Source organism: Polypterus senegalus, chromosome 18, assembly GCF_016835505.1.
Source record: "Polypterus senegalus isolate Bchr_013 chromosome 18, ASM1683550v1, whole genome shotgun sequence".
Classification (NCBI taxonomy): Eukaryota; Metazoa; Chordata; class Cladistia; order Polypteriformes; family Polypteridae; genus Polypterus; species Polypterus senegalus.
Window position 1 is genome coordinate 33,066,336 of NC_053171.1, and position 17,724 is coordinate 33,084,059.

General features: G+C 38.2%; 1 protein-coding gene across 1 annotated transcript; it reads left to right on the forward strand.

Moving 5' to 3' along the window:
- The first annotated feature begins 1,323 nt into the window (after nt 1–1,323).
- lgals3b (lectin, galactoside binding soluble 3b) lies at nt 1,324–16,054 on the forward strand. The gene is made up of 6 exons (XM_039741228.1): nt 1,324–1,429; nt 7,653–7,676; nt 8,138–8,344; nt 9,067–9,155; nt 14,588–14,756; nt 15,317–16,054. The coding sequence occupies exons 2-6, from the start codon at nt 7,662–7,664 to the stop codon at nt 15,473–15,475; spliced, it is 639 nt and encodes a 212-aa protein (XP_039597162.1). The 5' UTR covers nt 1,324–1,429; nt 7,653–7,661; the 3' UTR covers nt 15,476–16,054.
- The last annotated feature ends 1,670 nt before the right edge of the window (nt 16,055–17,724 follow it).

Sequence of the window (17,724 nt, forward strand, 5' to 3'; positions counted from 1 at the left end):
TCCATAATTCTAATGAGAACTGTAACCTCACATAGCAAAAATAGGTTAACAACAGAGGCTTAGTCAAATTTAAAGCAAATGTCTTGCTGAAAAAATGAACCTATTGTGTAGGTACACAAAACAAACTAGACACATCTTTAAGTTCCATTCATCAATGTTCAGAATCCACTTAACAATACCTGTGCGGAAAAATAACTCTTTAAACTTAAAATATTGTAAAAAAAAAAAAAAACACAACCCAAAGCATGGCTATCATAGCTGATATAATCCAAGAATCAGTTCATTTTCGGAGGCCTTTACCAGGGGTTACAGTCCATCGCTGGGGGCAACAAATGAGACTGGGATAATTTTGCCTCCAAAGCTTTACCCAGACTTATTTGGGCAGAAAAGCCAAATAGTCACATGAAAGGGGAATAAAACCCATTATTCTGCAAAAAGACATGCTAACCACTGTGCCACCATGCTGTCCATTCTTTATATTATGTAAAAGAAAGTGCATTTATTAAAACATTTTAGGATTTTCCTGCAAGTAATCTCCTTGAACGCAGGTGTGCAGGAGAGCTGAAAACAAGTCCTTTAAGTTATATCATTACACCACATTTACAAAGTCTTAAAATGTTTCATATTAGGTAAAAACACGTTTAAGTTACAAATTGTCTTAATACAAATATCCCTGTATGTTACACTTCACTACAAAGGTTTAAGTGGGATCACCACTCTGGTCATTCTTAAATTCAGTAGCCGAGACAAACGTTTAATTAAGATAACGCGGTGGTCTTTACAGAGCTCACGCTTTCCTGCGCCACCTGTTAACGAGTGGGGACTAAGGACCTTAAATCAGGGTGCAGTCAGTCCAGATGCACTTCCGACTTCTTGTGTGACCTTGAACAAATCACTTTGTTTCCCTCAAAAGTTATATCTAAACAAGAACATAATTTTACTTTGTAAATCGATGGGTAAAGTAAAGGCGTCTACAAACTTCAGTAACAAATAACCACCATTTGAAGGGAGATCTGACCTTGGGTGCAGTTGCTGACTCCTGAAAAAATGTTACTCGAATATTATTGTTAATGTGTCTTAATAACTGTAGCAACCGCATACAACTTTCTGCTTATCAGCACCTGATGCAATGCCCTAAACTGTACGCATCTAACGATTCCGTTTTTTCCTTTAAAAGAGGACGAGAATTTATAATGAAATCGTTCACGGAAAAAACGGAAAGACAGTAGGCAGCTTGTCCCTGAAATATTTTCAACACTTTCCGACAGGTTCCACTACAGTCAGGGCGTGGCCCTTCCAAAAAATCTGGTTGCGCTGGTTTCGGAGGGCGCGGCAGAGCGTCTGCTTCTTATTTAGCAACCGCGCTTAGGCTCGGCGCAGTGCAGGGTTCGACTTGCAGAACTGTGATCAACTCCACTGATCCGAGCAGGTAAGGATGAATTTGATTTCAAGTTTGAATTTCGGAATTTTTTGGACTGGTTCGATCTAGTGTTTGATCTCTTACTGTAGCTGGAGTCTGTTTGGATTAAGATCAGGTCAGGGGCGTCCAGAGCAGAGGAGTTAACAAAACAAACGGTTGCAATGCTTACAACTTTGTGATATTAATGAAGCAGAACAAGAAGAAGTAGAAATAAAGCAATCCAGTTGTCTCCCAGAATGGAAGACAGAAAAACAAAGTAAAAAAATAGGAGGGGAGATAATTACAAATTCCGAATCTCCACCGCCTCGCGCCGTCACTGTAAACAACCGTGTAATCTACTGATATACAAAACAAATAGCCCTTAAAGGACAATAGTGCGAAATATAAACCATTGTGATGAACAGGACAGCCGCGACACCCGCTTTCTGGGTCGAGTCCAGAATTCCCTTTTTTATATTCGCACGCAAAACATGAAAACGGAAGCAACTAAGAAAAAAACAAAACAGACTGCTTTAAAAGTCATTATTCAGCCCCCGGCCAGACAAAGAGAGCAAGGCGAATAGAGAGCCATATTTAAAATACTGATACTGTATATAAAATGTTAAAGAAAAGTTTTGAAAAGACGCCCTTAAGGAGCTTTATTCCAATTTGAAATGATATGGAACATGCATTTGTCTTTAAATGTAGTAACATTTTTTTTTAATGTTACCTAGTTCGTATAGTTTTGGGCAGCACTTAAGTACTTGACACTTGGCTTTAATACTACTCCATTAGAAATTCGTGGAAACTGGAGTTTAAGACAGGAACGGAACATATTCTGTCATCTACAGTCATTAATGTAACAGGCACTTCTTGGGAAGAAAAGGTAAAGCTGGATAGGAACTGTTTACAAATGCGTTCTCAAATTAATCTCTAAATCTTAGTTCATTTTTTAATAATATGTTTGCTGTAAAACCCTCTAAACTAAGCAACAATCAGGGACCAAATATGGTAGTTATGCACAGCTATTGCAAGTTAGACTTTAAATAGTTGATGAGCACTGTATTTTGAGTAATCTACCAATGCAACAGCCTCCTGATTACTAAGAGTCTAGACTAAAATACATTTTTTTGCCTATTTAGAAGTCCCTTTTAGGGTTACTAAATTCAATTTGTAGGTTTAAAATAAATTAACAAAACAAAAAAAAAAAAACTCTTGAAAGCCACGTACATTTCATTGAATAAGATTCATTGCTGAAGGCAGCCAGCGTCTGGTACAAGGAAGGAGTCAGTCCATTGTTGTGCATCCTAAGAAGTACTTTTTCTTACTATTATTTTTAATAAACATGCATGCAGTTCATACCTGTGCATACCTTTCTTTATGAATGCTTGTATTTCAATATATTGGACAGATCTAAGACAAAGACTGATGACTATGCAGAGCTTGAAAGGTGTTTAATACAAACAATGAGATGCTCCTCTCATGCACGTCATGTAGTCAGTAGAAGATACAGAAGAATCAGCATTTTTATGGTGGCTTTTTTGGACAGGCCCATCATAATGAACAAGCTGTTCCTAGGGATATAGCACAGAGGCATCTGAATCAAACTGAGGAAGTAATTCAGTCAGCCTTCTCTTGCGCTGTTTGACCATGACTCATTTGAATCAATCATTGCTTTTATTTATTTTTTTTGCATTTGTCACAAAACAGAGCATCACAAGGCACTGTGCAGAGCACACAAAACATAACTTGAAGCATTATGATAGACAGCAGTACATGAATCCCTCTATATACAGTAGGCAACATGCATGTTTTAACCTCCTTATGAATTTCAGGGGGGCGTATGTCAGTCTTTGATGGGACACCAGTCCATTACTAGACATACACTATCAATCATGGAGATTTAGTTTAGAGTTTATTTAAATTAAGCTAATCTGCATCTCCTGGGAGTAAAGGTTGAAAAACTCAGACAAGGGGAGAACACTCTCTGCTCTGCTCTACACATACAATGTTGGGACTAAGATTTGAACCCAGGACTCTGAAGCTGTGAGTCAAAAGATTGTGCTAAAATCAGGGGGGAACAAACTAAGACAAATGGAAAACATACAAGGGTCAAGAAATAAATGAAAATTAAAGGGTGCTAAATGTAGATAGACCATGACCATGAAGATGGACTGAATGGATTTAGCAAGAGGAGGGATGTGGAGAGAAGGCTCACAATAAGAGTCCATCAGAAGAGGCTGCAATATTAACATTAACAGTACTGAGATAAATAAAAGAATATACATTGACATTTACGGCATCAAAGAAATAGAAAATATTTTCTGTACTTTCAAATGAACTTGATATTGTTAAATTGTTAACAGAAAAATATACAATTTAGGTTAATGTAAACACAAAGTGACATGCTTCCTTTAAAGTGGAACTCCGAAATACTTCTGGTACATTAGCAGAATACATTGGAAGCACATATGAGGCTAGCGATCTGCACTGGCAATCGGAAGGTTGCCAGTTCGAATCCTGTAAATTGCCAATAGGGACTCTGCTCTGTTGGGCCCTTCAGCAAGGCCCTTAACCTGTAATTGCTGAGCGCTTTGAGTAGTGAGAAAAGCGCTATATAATTGCAAAGATTATTATTATTATTATTATTATTATCTGGGTCAGATAGATGAGGGCAGGGAAACACCGAACTGGAGCAGCCTCAGCAGAGTAAGGACACCCAGCTCACTGGGCTAACGTACTTCTCCAACAGGCAGTCCTTCACTGCCCATTCACTGTAGTGTCTTCCCAGCAGGGAAAAGTTCCACTAACCACCCTTGTCGATTCATCAATCCATCCATGAGTTCCTTCACAGGCTGTATGCAAAAAACATGCACAACACATACATTTTTTGCTAAAATATTGTTAAATAGTTACTTGTAGAATACTTGGTGCAAATAAACAGGAAACTGAAGCCTCATGGGGGACACTTTTTGAATTCGTGACAGGATGAATGAGGGGCACAGGCAGGACTTCAATTCCAAAAACTGACTTCCATGAGGCTTTAGTTTGCTGTTTATGATGTGCAGAAATAATTATTTAGCAATATTTTAGCAAAAAAAAACAAAAATGTGTTTTAAACGTTTTATGCATACAACTAGATAACTGCGTGGATTACATGACATGAGTAACGTGACATTGTTTTTTCTTTTCTCCATGGACATTTTTCACATTGTTTGCTGTTGTACAGCACTGGTTACTATTGGTTTCTATTATATCATACATTTTTTTCTGTCCATTCTGCATAAAAACACAAGATTAATATTTTTTTTCAGATATCACTAAACACTACATGGGTAACATATTAAAAATATAACTTTTGGGTGGAGTATTCCTTTCAAGAATTCAAAAGAAACAGAAACTGAACTGAACTTTAATAGTTGGATAGCATTGCATTCTTAGGAAAGCATTTTTCTATACTATTCAGTTACTGTGACTGAGTATTCTACATCACTACTTTTTCTTAAAAAAGTCAGCTAGACAAAATATTACAACATTATTTGCTTATACCCATTCCTTATTTACATGAAGTAAGCAGAAAGGGTATTTACTTTGTACAAAAGTACAGTACCATCTATTTTCAAACATGCTTAATCCAGTTCAGGGCTGAGAATGTGTAGTACAATATTATTTTAATTAGCATTCTTCTTAGGCACACATAGTCCGGGCACTGAAGGAATATTTTTAAAATGAACATATTCAAAAAAGTATTTAATAGGGCTATTTAAATGACTCAGTAAGTGAAGCAATGCATCACATCAAGTGGCTTTGCTGAAATAAGAAAAAAAAAAAATCTGTCTCGAGTTAACAGACAGTGCTGTTTTTTTTATTTTTTGCATGTTTGTTATGACATCGTTCCAGAATACCACAAAGAGGGAACTAGTCCAGCATTTCTGTTGGAAAAATCATCTAGACCACTGCACAGTCTGGGACATTTGCCTGTTGGTGCTCGCTGTGCATTGTAGTCTGTCTAAGGAGCGGCTGGGTGGTTATACTGCTTAAGCAAAACAGATCTTTTATGAAAAACTGTGGCCTCAAGGAGGTACACTTTTTAGAAGTTTTTAATGTTTTTTTTGTTTTTCTCTGCTTCATTGCCGTCTGACTTTCAGCATGTTGAATGACCATCTATCAACTTATTGAACTTGCATATTTTATTACAAGGTAGTAAAGTGATGTAGACAATCCTGGCTATGTTGCTTAGAAGGAAGGAACAAACTCTGTACAGGCCAGGGTAATTTAAAATTACCAGTTGGTACAGTACATCATGCAAGTCTTCGTAATATGTGAGGAAACTAGAGAACAGATGTATATGAATATGGGGCGAATATGCAAACTCTTCTAGACGGGGACTAAAAGAAAATTCAAACCAAGATCCCTGAACATGCTGCATATTATTTTGTGCTTTATTTATATGCTGCTTTGCATTTGATAATTAATGTACCACTCTGAACCAAAATCACTTTAAAAAAACTAAAATGAATATTGTAATGATATATTGTCGAGGATGCCAGGGGCCACGACCCAGCCGGGACGCCTTGAAGAATTAGATGGACACCCGGAGAGCTGCCTGGAGAACAGCCGGCACTTCCGCCACGCTGGGGCGTGGCCAAGAGGGGAATGCCGGGAACCACCTGGAGCTCGTCCAGGAGTGTATAAAAGGGGCCGTCTCCCTTCATTCAAGGCTAGAGTCGGGTGGAAGAGGACAAGGCAAGAGAGGAGAGTGGAGACAACCCGAAGAAAGGCATTAGAGTGGCCAGGACTGAGTGTTGGGGTTGTTTTGTGCACGGAACTGGGTCTGAGTGACCATTAATTTATTTGTAAATATTGTAAATAAAACGTGTGGTGGTGAGTAACAACATGTCCGCCTGTCTGTGTCCGGGTCGGCTCCACAACATATATATAATTTTGCAAAATCTCATTTCATTTTTCACCTCTTATCTGAAAATGGATTGCAGGGGCAACAGTCTTAGCAGTAAGGCCCATCTGTCCCTTTCCCCAGGCACACTTGCCAACTCATACGGTGGGATCCCAAGGTGTTCTCAGACCATCTGGGGGATTTAATCTTCCCAGTAAGATCTTGTTCTTCCCCAGGGTCTCCTCCTAGTCGATCGTGCCTGTAAAAACTCCATAGGAAGGCGTTCAGGAGGCATTTGTATCAGATGCCGTAACCACCTCCATTGGCTCCTCTCAATGCCGTGGGTCAGCCGCTCCTGGATGGCTACGGTTCACACCCTATCTCGCTCACAAGCCACTTACATATTGTATTGAAATACCAGCATGGGCTGCATACCGTTGTCTGTACAACCTGAAACTTGATACGCCCTTCCCTTAAGCTCTGTTCACAGATCACAATAGATTGCATGAAGGCTCCATGTCATTTGCACCCAGGTCCTGCCCTATAAGTTGTGTTAGAACCTTAGGGTGGAGACTGGTGTCTCAGCAAAAGAACTAGTGCTATGTTAATACAGAGAATTTCATTGACAGGCTAATTGTGTCTGTGCTCTTTCCCAGGTGATAGACCTGTATGTGAATATCTTGAGATATGTTTCAGGATCACAGTACTTAACGTAATAGCACTGTGGCCAAGAATCTAAAAGACTGGACTGTACACCACAATACTGCTATACCATCACTGAGTTTCCATGGGATAGGTCACAACACTACTTTGTGCTCCAAATACAGAACTATGGAAACCATTGTACTGTTATGATTTGTGAATCACTTTCACCAAAAGTACACCCAGTTGGAGAAAATGCTCTCCTCTTTCATTTTGGGGAACTGTCATTTCCTTACTTTGTTCATTTGTTCTGAGATTTAGTAAGGTAAGGAACTCACTGAAGTTTCTAAGGTAGTTGTACTCAATAATCATGGTACTGGAGAGTGATGACATGTTGCATGCTGATTAGCACATGAAAATAAGAATTTCCCCGTACTCTGTACATGTGACAGTAGTGACCTATAAACACATCATCAGCACTACGGGTCAGACTATTGTATCAGCCCTTTTATCTTTTATATAAAGGAAACCTCCAATAAACTATAAAGGTTGTGAGAAACCTGTTCTCGTTAAGTGGGTGGAACTTGGTAGCATATTTCTTTAAACAATAAATCAATCCTAAATATGTGCAATAACTTCACACCCTTATCTGTCATCCTTTTACCATGTATTATGTTATAAGAATAATATTAATTGATTTAATACTTTCCATTTCAGGGTGAAAATATGGACGGGTTTTCAGTAAGATGTTTTACTTTTCTTAATTTCTAAATTATTTGCATGGACTTTTGGTACCTATGACCTATTTGCTTGTTTATAATCCTATAGGTTATTCTTTTTTCTATCTTTGGACTAATTTGTTTCTTATAATTCTGTAATTCCTGACTTACTCTTTTTTCTAAATGTTTCTAATTTGTAATCTGATTTCATATTACAGATTATATGGACTCATATCTTGTGTTCATTTTATATTTGAAAACATTCAAAATTTAACTTCTCCTGTCTGCTATACCTGTTTCTAACAGTGCATGTGTGCTGCCTTCTCATAAAAATCACTCATCCCCAAAAACATGGCAGTTCAATGTATTTACTTATCTGAGGTAGCCACATCAGGAAAAAAAAAGTTTAAATTGCTATCTTAGATCAATCTGTCAATATAAAATGATGAGTATCTCAAAGTAACTAATTTATCTCTTCTACAGCTTTCAGACGCAATGTATCCAGCCGGATCAAACAGTGCCCCTCAAGGACAGCCCGCTTGGCCATTGTTGCCAGGGCAGCCAGGACAACCCAATGCAAGTGGAGGGCAGTTCCCTGGCTCTCCAGGGGGTCAGGCATGGCCATTACAGCCTGGTGGGTCTTTCCCTGGACAAACACCACCTAGTGCTCCAGTTCAGTCAGGACCACTGGTTAGTATTGTTTTTAGTTGAAGCTGAATATAGGAAGCAAAGCATAAAATGATTATAAATAAACGTTTGCTCAATTTTACCCCAGTGAGTTTTATAAGTTGTAGTGAGCTGCACACACTGTCTAGTCTCAGTAGCCACAATTGGACTTTCCCTGTTTTATGAATGCTGGGAGATTAAATTACACCTGGAGTAACTGAGAATAGAGAATAAACTGTAATGAACTGACATTCTATCTAGAGTTGGCCTATTCCCAGTACTGCCAGGATGGGCGTTGTTATTTTGTTACCCTTTACTACAAAAAGCAAGAACAGACTAGAAAATTGAAAGCTACTTGAATCAGAGTATAATTTTGTCTTACCAATCCCCTGGTTACAGCATGAAATAAGTTATCAAGTAGTGTATAAGATATTAATAGTTATTTGCATCTTCAAAAGCTGAGTTGATGTCGTTTTTGAGAAATAACTGTTGGTGGATAGGTTTCATGAGCTTTGCTGAATAGCATGCTGTCATCAAGATTGTTCTAATGTTTATCATGATTATAATTACAGTACAACATGCAAAATTACAATAAGCATAATTTATGCTGATAGCATTGAAAAGAACAATATTATTTGTATTCATAGGGTCAGCTATGGTTGTTGCAGTGCCCAGGGTTCAAATATTTGTGAATAGATTATTATTCTGGATATTTTTTTTTTACTCTAGTCCTGTCTTTTCTACAGCCTCTTCCTTACAATATGCCATTCCCCAATGTCCTTGTCAAAAAAACAGTGTTCACCATTGTGGGAGAAGTTAAACTCGATGCTCAAAGGTCAGTATTACTACACATTTATATTGACTTATTCTCTTCTACTAAATCTATTAATCATAACTGGCATAACTGGTCAGCAGATGCTGTCTGTTTGGTATTTAACCAGTGACTCTGAATAACAAATATACTGTATATGCAGAGCTGTTATGACTACAATCCAAATTCTAGTCTAACCCTTGAGATTCATCAAGATTATTTAGTATTCGGTACATGGTATACTATGTTAATCCCCAAGTTGTTTTTTCACATGACCTTTGGAGGCCAGAGTGCAGGGTCAGCCGTCATACGGTACCCCTGGAGCAATTTTTTAAGGTTAACGGCCTTGCTCAAGGGCCCAACAGGGTACAATCCCTTCTGGCACTAATGGGATTTGAACCGGCAGCCTTACAGATACCAGCACAGATCCTTACCCTCAGATTAAGTGACATTTATTAAGGATGCAATCTAAACATGTTAATAAAAAAAAAGTTGAATAATTTAAACAACATCTGAAATGAACAATACTGTATGTTTAACTCTGTCTCATGGTAGAAGATGGTGCCACCTATAGGATACACTGTTCTTAAGCCTATGACTCTTTACACAACCATTGCAGTAGGTTTCAGTCATAGCCTTCTTTACAGAATCTTAGACGAAGGCCATTGATGGTGTGCTCCTGTGAAGTTAATTGCCTGATGTGACGACATACCTAATGATTCACTACAACTAGTCTGTGACTCACTACAATTAAACCAAACAGGATTCATTTTGTCTTGATCTTAAGGGCAGGCAGTATGTGAAGGAGACCTGAAAAGCAATGAATGCTCATCCAGAAATACAATGCTTAGAAGGCAGCAATGAGAAATAAGGAACAAGCATGTTTTGAACCTCACAGGCAGAACAGATGCTTGTCTTTCTAATGTTTCTAATGTCTCATGTTTTACATACCATAACAGAAGGGAAAAAAGAAGTAAAGGGCTGAGACTGCTGATGAACTAGCAGCAGCTATTATCCCTTTGAACAGCACCAGCTTTGTCACACAGTGCACAATTGGCTGTCAGAAAATGTGGTGAGCATGACTGTGCTGGACAGTCAGTACATGATCAGTAAATGTGACATGTCCAGAGATTTTTAATTATTTAAATTGACATGGCCCAGCGACAAGATCAGCGATTGCAGTCAGCTATCCTTACATACCCTACAACTAGAGGTAACATAATGTGACATCGGCCTTTCCGGTTTAGTATTCTGTTCACCAGTTCCCCTGTTCATGTGCGTTAGCAATTTTCAGAATTGTCTTTTGAGATATCACACCGTCCTATTTTTTTTCTTTTCATGTTCTGTATAGGTGGAGCTTTAGGAGTAATGTAAGGGCCAATATTGTTTTCTAAACAAAGATTTGCTCTTTTTTCTGTAAAAATAAAAAGCAAATAAAAATATTTAGTGGATTTCACATTGCTTCAAATATAAAGCAACCACAAACTTCTATTTTGAGTTGAAATTAATATTATTGTGTTACAACTTTGCAAAACCTTTTTACAAAGTTATCTCCAAATTCTTCAACTCACAGCCACCACTCAGAAGGAAGTTTACAGGAAACGTCTTACTGGGACGCTCCTATTTCCAATATTACCCATAACATGAAAATGTAACATACTGTATGCCATATTTCTGAAATGAAATTTCATCATTTACAGGGAAGCTATCTATCTTTTTTCTGGATTTGGCAGGTTCCTAAATTTGAAATGAAAAAAGTCAACCAAGATATTCTTTATGCAAAATCAGTCAAAATAACGTAACTTATGTATTTCGGACATTCATAGTCCATGGAGACAACCAACCAACCAACCATTTTCCAACCCGCTGAATCCGAACACAGGGTCACGGGGGTCTGCTGGAGCCAATCCCAGCCAACACAGGGCACAAGGCAAGAACCAATCCCGGGCAGGGTGCCAACCCACCGCAGCCATGGAGACATTTTTTTATATATCCATAATTCTATTTCTACTACAAATGTTGAAATTTAACTTCCAAGTTGGTATAGTAGGCTGACAGCAGGAGTTTTTTTCAGTGATGGTGCCACACCAAAATTTTTCTATATGCATGCAGAATTCTCTACCATAAACATTAATTTACCTAACTAATATTATCTGTCTCTCTTCTGCTAATGACTAGTGAAACATGCAAGTTAATGTTCATGTTAGAAAAAAAAAATCAATCAAAAATTGTAATGGGTGTCGCAGTGGTAGCGCTGCTGCCTCGCAGTAAGGAGACCTGGGTTTGCTTCCAGGGTCCTCCCTGCGTGGAGTCTCCCTGTCTCCCTGTTTCCTCCAACCCTCCAAAGACATGCAGGTTAGGTGCATTGGCGATCCTAAATTGTCCCTCGTGTGTGCTTGGTGTGTGGGTGTGTATGTGCGTGTGCCCTCCCCGGGGAATTGTTTCTGCCTTGAGCCCTGACTTGGCTGGGATTGGCTCCAGCAGACCCCCGTGACCCTGTGTTTGGACATAGCTGGTTGGATAATGACTGACTGACTGAGATTGTGATGCTGGTGCTTAGTCTGTCTCAACTGACGATACATCATTGTGATAACTCTGACATTGTTGTCATCTGACAAAACAGAGCCATTTAGTCTTAAATGCTATAAAAAAAAGAGAGAGAGAGAGAGAGCCTCACAATCACCAGCTGCTTCGGAAAATATGTTAGCTATGAACAGCCTAAACTGAAACTGAGACACCTCAACTGCAGAATCAAACAGTTTAGAAGTGAAAAAGAACATGCCACAGTAACAAGGAAACAATACACAGACGACACAAAGTTCATGACTCACACTGCACACTGCTTGTCTAGTAGAAGGTTTAACTACTATGCCAGTGGTTCTCAATCTGTGGGGCAGACCCCCTAGGGGGGCACGAAGTAACAAAAGGGGGCGCGAAGATGTGAAAAAAAGAAAACAAGAATCAAAAGTATGAAACATGCATCTATTAAAACTAAAACAAATTAACTTAAACTACATTCTGATACTAGAAAAATAAATATAGAGTTAGATAACTGTCGATAAAAGTTAAGTAGGTATAATAAAATATGCATCTACATTTCAAAAAAATGTTAAGGGGGGCGCGATTAAAACTATTATGAAAACTCGGGCCGCAAATACTTAAAGGTTGAGAAACGCTGAATTAAACAAACCCATGTCAGAAAATAGAAAGGTAAGGTGAAAAGTGAAACATAAAAAGTGAAAAATAAACTTAAACTACATTCTGATACTAGAAAAATAAATATAGAGTTAGATAAATGTCGATAAAAGTTAAGTAGGTATAATAAAATATGCATCTATGATATATCATTCATTAAAAAAGAACAAATTGGTATTAGTGGACTCCTTTCAAAAAACGTTAGGGGGGCTCGATTAAAACTGTTATGAAAACTCGAGTCACAAATACTTAAAGGTTGACAAACGCAGTACTATGTGACCAGCTATTTGCTTGTCAAAGCAAGGCCAGCTATGAACTGAAACACAATATTTTACAGACATACTTGTTATTTCTGCTCCAGTATTCTGTGCTTCTTTGAAACAGCACTCTGATCCTGCTGGCTTGTTTTTCACAATGTTGAAACTGTGGTGGCTTTTTTGAATTTGGTGCGGCCATCTTCAGTGATGGGTGAAAATCAAGATGACGTGTAAAAAATGCATTCCTGATATTGATCTCTTTTTCTTTCTTTATTGCTGGGGCTAATTTTGGAAGAGGAAATTGAACTGGACTTTTCGCATGAGTTTGCTGGTCTTTTTATATAATACGCTACTGTCGCTGTCTGTTTGGATTTTAAATCACCTGTAGCTCGCAAACCGTTTGAACTATTGACCTTAAATTTGGTACATACTGTACTATGTGACGTCTACTATCCGCTTTCAGGGTGATAGATAGATAGATAGATAGATAGATAGATAGATAGATAGATAGATAGATACTTTATTAATCCCAAGGGATGATTGACCTCCAAGGTTAGTCCTCTTTTTATTTTTATTTTATTTGGTTGTAGAATCAACTCTCAGCAGCGGCCAGCAGGGCAGCCGTACAGCGCATGTGTACGGGTGCCATTCTCATCCCTACCACCTTCACCGTCACTTCCCCTACCACCTTCATACCTTAAGTCTTCAATTGACCTCAAGTGCCAGCATAAGATGAAATATTAAGGAAAACGTACTAAGTAATTGCAACACAAACACTGACTTAATCAGTTTAAACACGAAAAGATGCCAACGAAAGAAGAGAAGAAGTGGGTTGCTAGGGTGGAGAAAAGAAGAGCTGCTCAAGAAGCAGCAAGCGCATCAATCTCTGAGCAAACAAATGCTAAACGTACAGAGAAAGAGGATGAAAACTAGGAATGATCAAGTCAAGTGTATTCACTGCATGTTATTGTGCAGTGCGCCATTATTGTTGTATAATAATCAAGGGGGAAAACTTTGAAGCAGAATTGCAAACACATGATTAACAAAAAAAAAAAAAACAACAACAGATGTTCCTCTTTTTAATATGAGTGATGACCTTCAGGCCTCCTATGTAAACTAGAAAGTTCTGGTTGCACATGTGCATACACGCCTAAGGGTATACAGAACGCTGCAGGGCCAGTTAGTCTGGACCCTCAACCAGCAACAGGTTTGCTACACAGAACATGAAGTCAATTTGATAAGTAATTACATTGAGCATATAACTGAAAACTGAAACAAATGCTTAAGAAGACAGAGCTGAGGATTGTTATAAACATTTGAATAATAGGTTAAATTACTGAGGGATACTTATTACTTATTTTGCACAGTATTTTGCGAGGCTGTGCTTCACTGGCACCTAATGCAGGAATGCCACTAGTGGTGAGTAAAGAAATATACAGATAACAAAGACATAAACTGTGATTTGGTAGAAGCACCATACTAGTTGCCTTAGATGTAAATCAACAGAGCAGAGGAACCATCTCCCAAGTATATGTGGGAAAAGTCTCCCTTCTTAATTACAGAGTGGAAAATGAAGAGAAAATATCTGAGAATTGCACCTCATTTAGAAACTGTCTTCTAGATATACCTTAGCTATATTGCTTTGTAACTAGTAGGAAAAGATGACTATACCCTCCATTTAGTGAGTGTTCTCGGCAAAGAGCCTTGTGGTGTTACTCTTTTTTGAAAAGAGTGCAACATAAGTGAGGATTGCTTGGTTGAAATGTCAGTCTGAGTGATCAGACTATCTTAGATGAGTTTCACATTAGTTAGACAAAAATGTGATTTTCAGGTAGTAGCTCTTTTCAACCTAGTTCTTCATGGCATAATTGTTTGGTACAGACTGTCACTTAATTTATTCTAGAAGGATGTTTTGATCAGGGTGGAGGAGCCCTGCATGCTTTTTCTGGATAAGAAGCAATTAAGAGCCTCCTCCATGCTGATAAAGTTGTACATTTCTTGCAGGTTTGCCATTGACATCAAGAGAGGCAATGATATCATATTTCACTTTAATCCTCGCTTTAAGGAGGCAGGTCAAAGGGCTCTGGTGCGGAATAGCATGATTGATGAAAAATGGGGCAAGGAGGAGAGGGATATACCCAACTTCCCTTTTGCAGAAGGCCAACGCTTTGAGGTATAGTATGTGGTCTACATAAGTCTGAAACTTGACTCCCAGTTGCTCTCTTTTCGACTCCTGGCTGTATGGCAGGCACCGCTTCCTTGTCTAAGAGGAAGGAGGATAGTTTCAATAACAAGAATGCACTTGATCCAGAGTATATTTTCTTTCCTAACACAGCAATGAATTTAGCAAAACAATGTATTCTGTGAGTCTGACAGTTTTTCAATAACCTTCTTTTAAATTAATATTCTCAATTTTTATTATGTATATTAATATGTTAAGGGAGATATTTAAGGGGATAAATACATGCCAAAAGACAGGACAGATGCAGAAAGGGCAGTGTTGATAATGTCACAGGTATTAAACTAAATGTATAGATTACCACAAATGTCTAACTAAGCCTTGCCCAAGAGGAAAGTGCCTGGCTGGACTTTACTTAATATGTGTGGGGGATGCAGATGAGGTACCAGAATTTTAGGGTGAAAATCAAAGCTGCTGAGATGGGGGTATTTGTGTAAAAACTGCTCTCTGTCATTTACAGAAGTTATAATGATTTCTATATATTCAATTTACAGATAAAAATCATGTGCGCTCAAGACAGTTTCCGTGTTGCTGTAAACAGAAGCCATCTTTTTGAATACAAGTACCGTATTCAACAGATCAATGAAATCAACAACCTTGTAGTCTATGGAGACATCACTCTACTTTCTGTCAATGTTGAGATGCTTCCATGATAAACTAATCTCTTGTGTTGGAGATGGGGGAAGATGGTGAGGTGCTTGGGACATGACTTTGCCTGTTTTACCTACCTGACCTCTGTAGGTTGTGGTCATTTATTATCTCTGAATAACGCAGTTAGGTGAACCTGGTTTGGTGAAAAAAAATTTCTCCAAGTGAGAGAGCTTTTGTTTCTGCCATGTCAAACCACTGCACACGTCTTGACTGAATCTGTTAAGCTTTTCTCTAGGAAACTTGCAATACTGTAGAAAGTAACCTGTAGTGTATGTACCTTGTAGAAAATATTTTCATGTTTTTTTGTTTATGTATACATACACATACATGTTGTATGAATATGTCATCTTATCTTCTGTTCCACTTTGCCCATCTGAGCTTACAAATCATCGTGAAGAGCAACTGCTAATGGTAAGAGTCATGGTGACGTATATAGATGAGTACATCATCTCTGAATTTAAGTAACATGACCTCATATACAGTGTGTGTATGCTCATGTTCTCATTAAAATATAAAAAAAGTACAAAAACACCTTTTTTCTTCAAACAAACCCCTACAATAAATACTATTGCTTTACAAGACCTTTCCAGTCTTTTCATTATATACTCTTATAAGTCCCAATTTGGGGCAGTGACATCTGGAGCACTAAACATTTGGTTCAGGTTTCAGCTCTGGTGAGTTGCTCAGTGTGTGACTCACAAGCAAGTTATCTGAGTTGCCTGCCTTACACAGTTAGTAATAATGCAGTTAATAAGTAACTTTGCTATGCAATACTGTACTTATATAGGGGTTTGTGAGGTTGTCTGCTGAGGAAAAGGCATCAGATAAAAATAAAAAAAGTTTTTTTTTGTTTTTTTTTACCTTTGGTTCTGCCATTAAGTGGTGTAACTTATCTCCCACTAGCTAAGATTCTTTTCACATTAAGGCAGCTGTACCAGCACACTTGCTGCTTGAAATTTACCATCAAAATCTTGTCTTATTCTGCTAGTGTCCTTGGTGCTTTAAACAAAGAGCTGCGTCACTTTTATAATCAGCTGATTTTCACAAAGTTTTAAGAAAACGTTTTTGTTGCTCTGATATAATGCTGATAGTGTAAACAGAGATGAATGTATTTAGGTTTAGCTCTCACTTACCCTCAGATTCCTCTCCATCCCCATCTAGTTTTACATGTTTTAGAGATTTGTATGCTGTAAGCACACAAACAATCGCCCCTCTACACTTCTTGATTATTTTACTCTGTTTTTTGAAAGTGTATTAATCAGTATTTCTTTTAAACTTGGCTGACCCGCCTTTTAAGGCGACCGACTTTTAAGTTGACCACTTCTTAAGGCAATTCAATATGTAGATCAATTTGATATTTTATACAAACTCATTAATTTGGTTATATTGCATTTGAGCGGTATTACTTTAATACTCGTAATTTCTGTTATTTTTGTGATGAAATTGAAACTTTTTTTCTATATTGAGGTCGCCCTTTTGAACACCCCTGATATTTACTACGCGGTGAGGCATTTGTACTCCATCAACATTAATTATTTCCAGAGACATAATTTTGTCTATTTTTCCAGCGCGCACAAAAGCAAGGGAACGATGGGAGCACCAGAACTCTGCTCACTTAATGTCGCTTCGTACCGCAAGCTGCAAGTAGTAAGTCTGTGATAAGCGGAATACCGCTACGCTTTCCACTCACGGGACGGAAGGACAGTCCCGACCGCTTTTATATAGTAAGAAAGAAGAAGAAGATATCGCACCGTCTGGAGTAGAAAATCATCTGTTACCTGGAAAAACGAAACTACAAATCCCATCATGCATTGCAAAATGGACGGGGCGTGTGTGAAACTCCATGCCTGCGTAGCACTCACGGGACAGAAGGACAATCCCGACCGCTTTTATATAGAATAGCACCATTAAAACTATTTATACAACCCATGAAATTCAGAGAAACCTTTACCATCACAGTCATTATGATATACCACGTGTCTTCATTTTCATTTCAACTCTCTTCTTAATCCCAAAATAATTTCCTTTGTTTAATCTAAATTGGGACAGCACAGTGGTTAGTTAGAACAGCAGCGTGTGCATGAACTGTGACTGTCATCAGAAAATTCAAGTCATACGAGTATATTGGGACTTTGCATTATTGCTGGATTCCGATCAAATGCTACCCAACCAGAAAAGTTGGATTCACCCTTTATCTTGATCCTCGCTTAGTCTGTGCATACCCAGGGGTCGTTTTCTCTCTGTGCTTTTG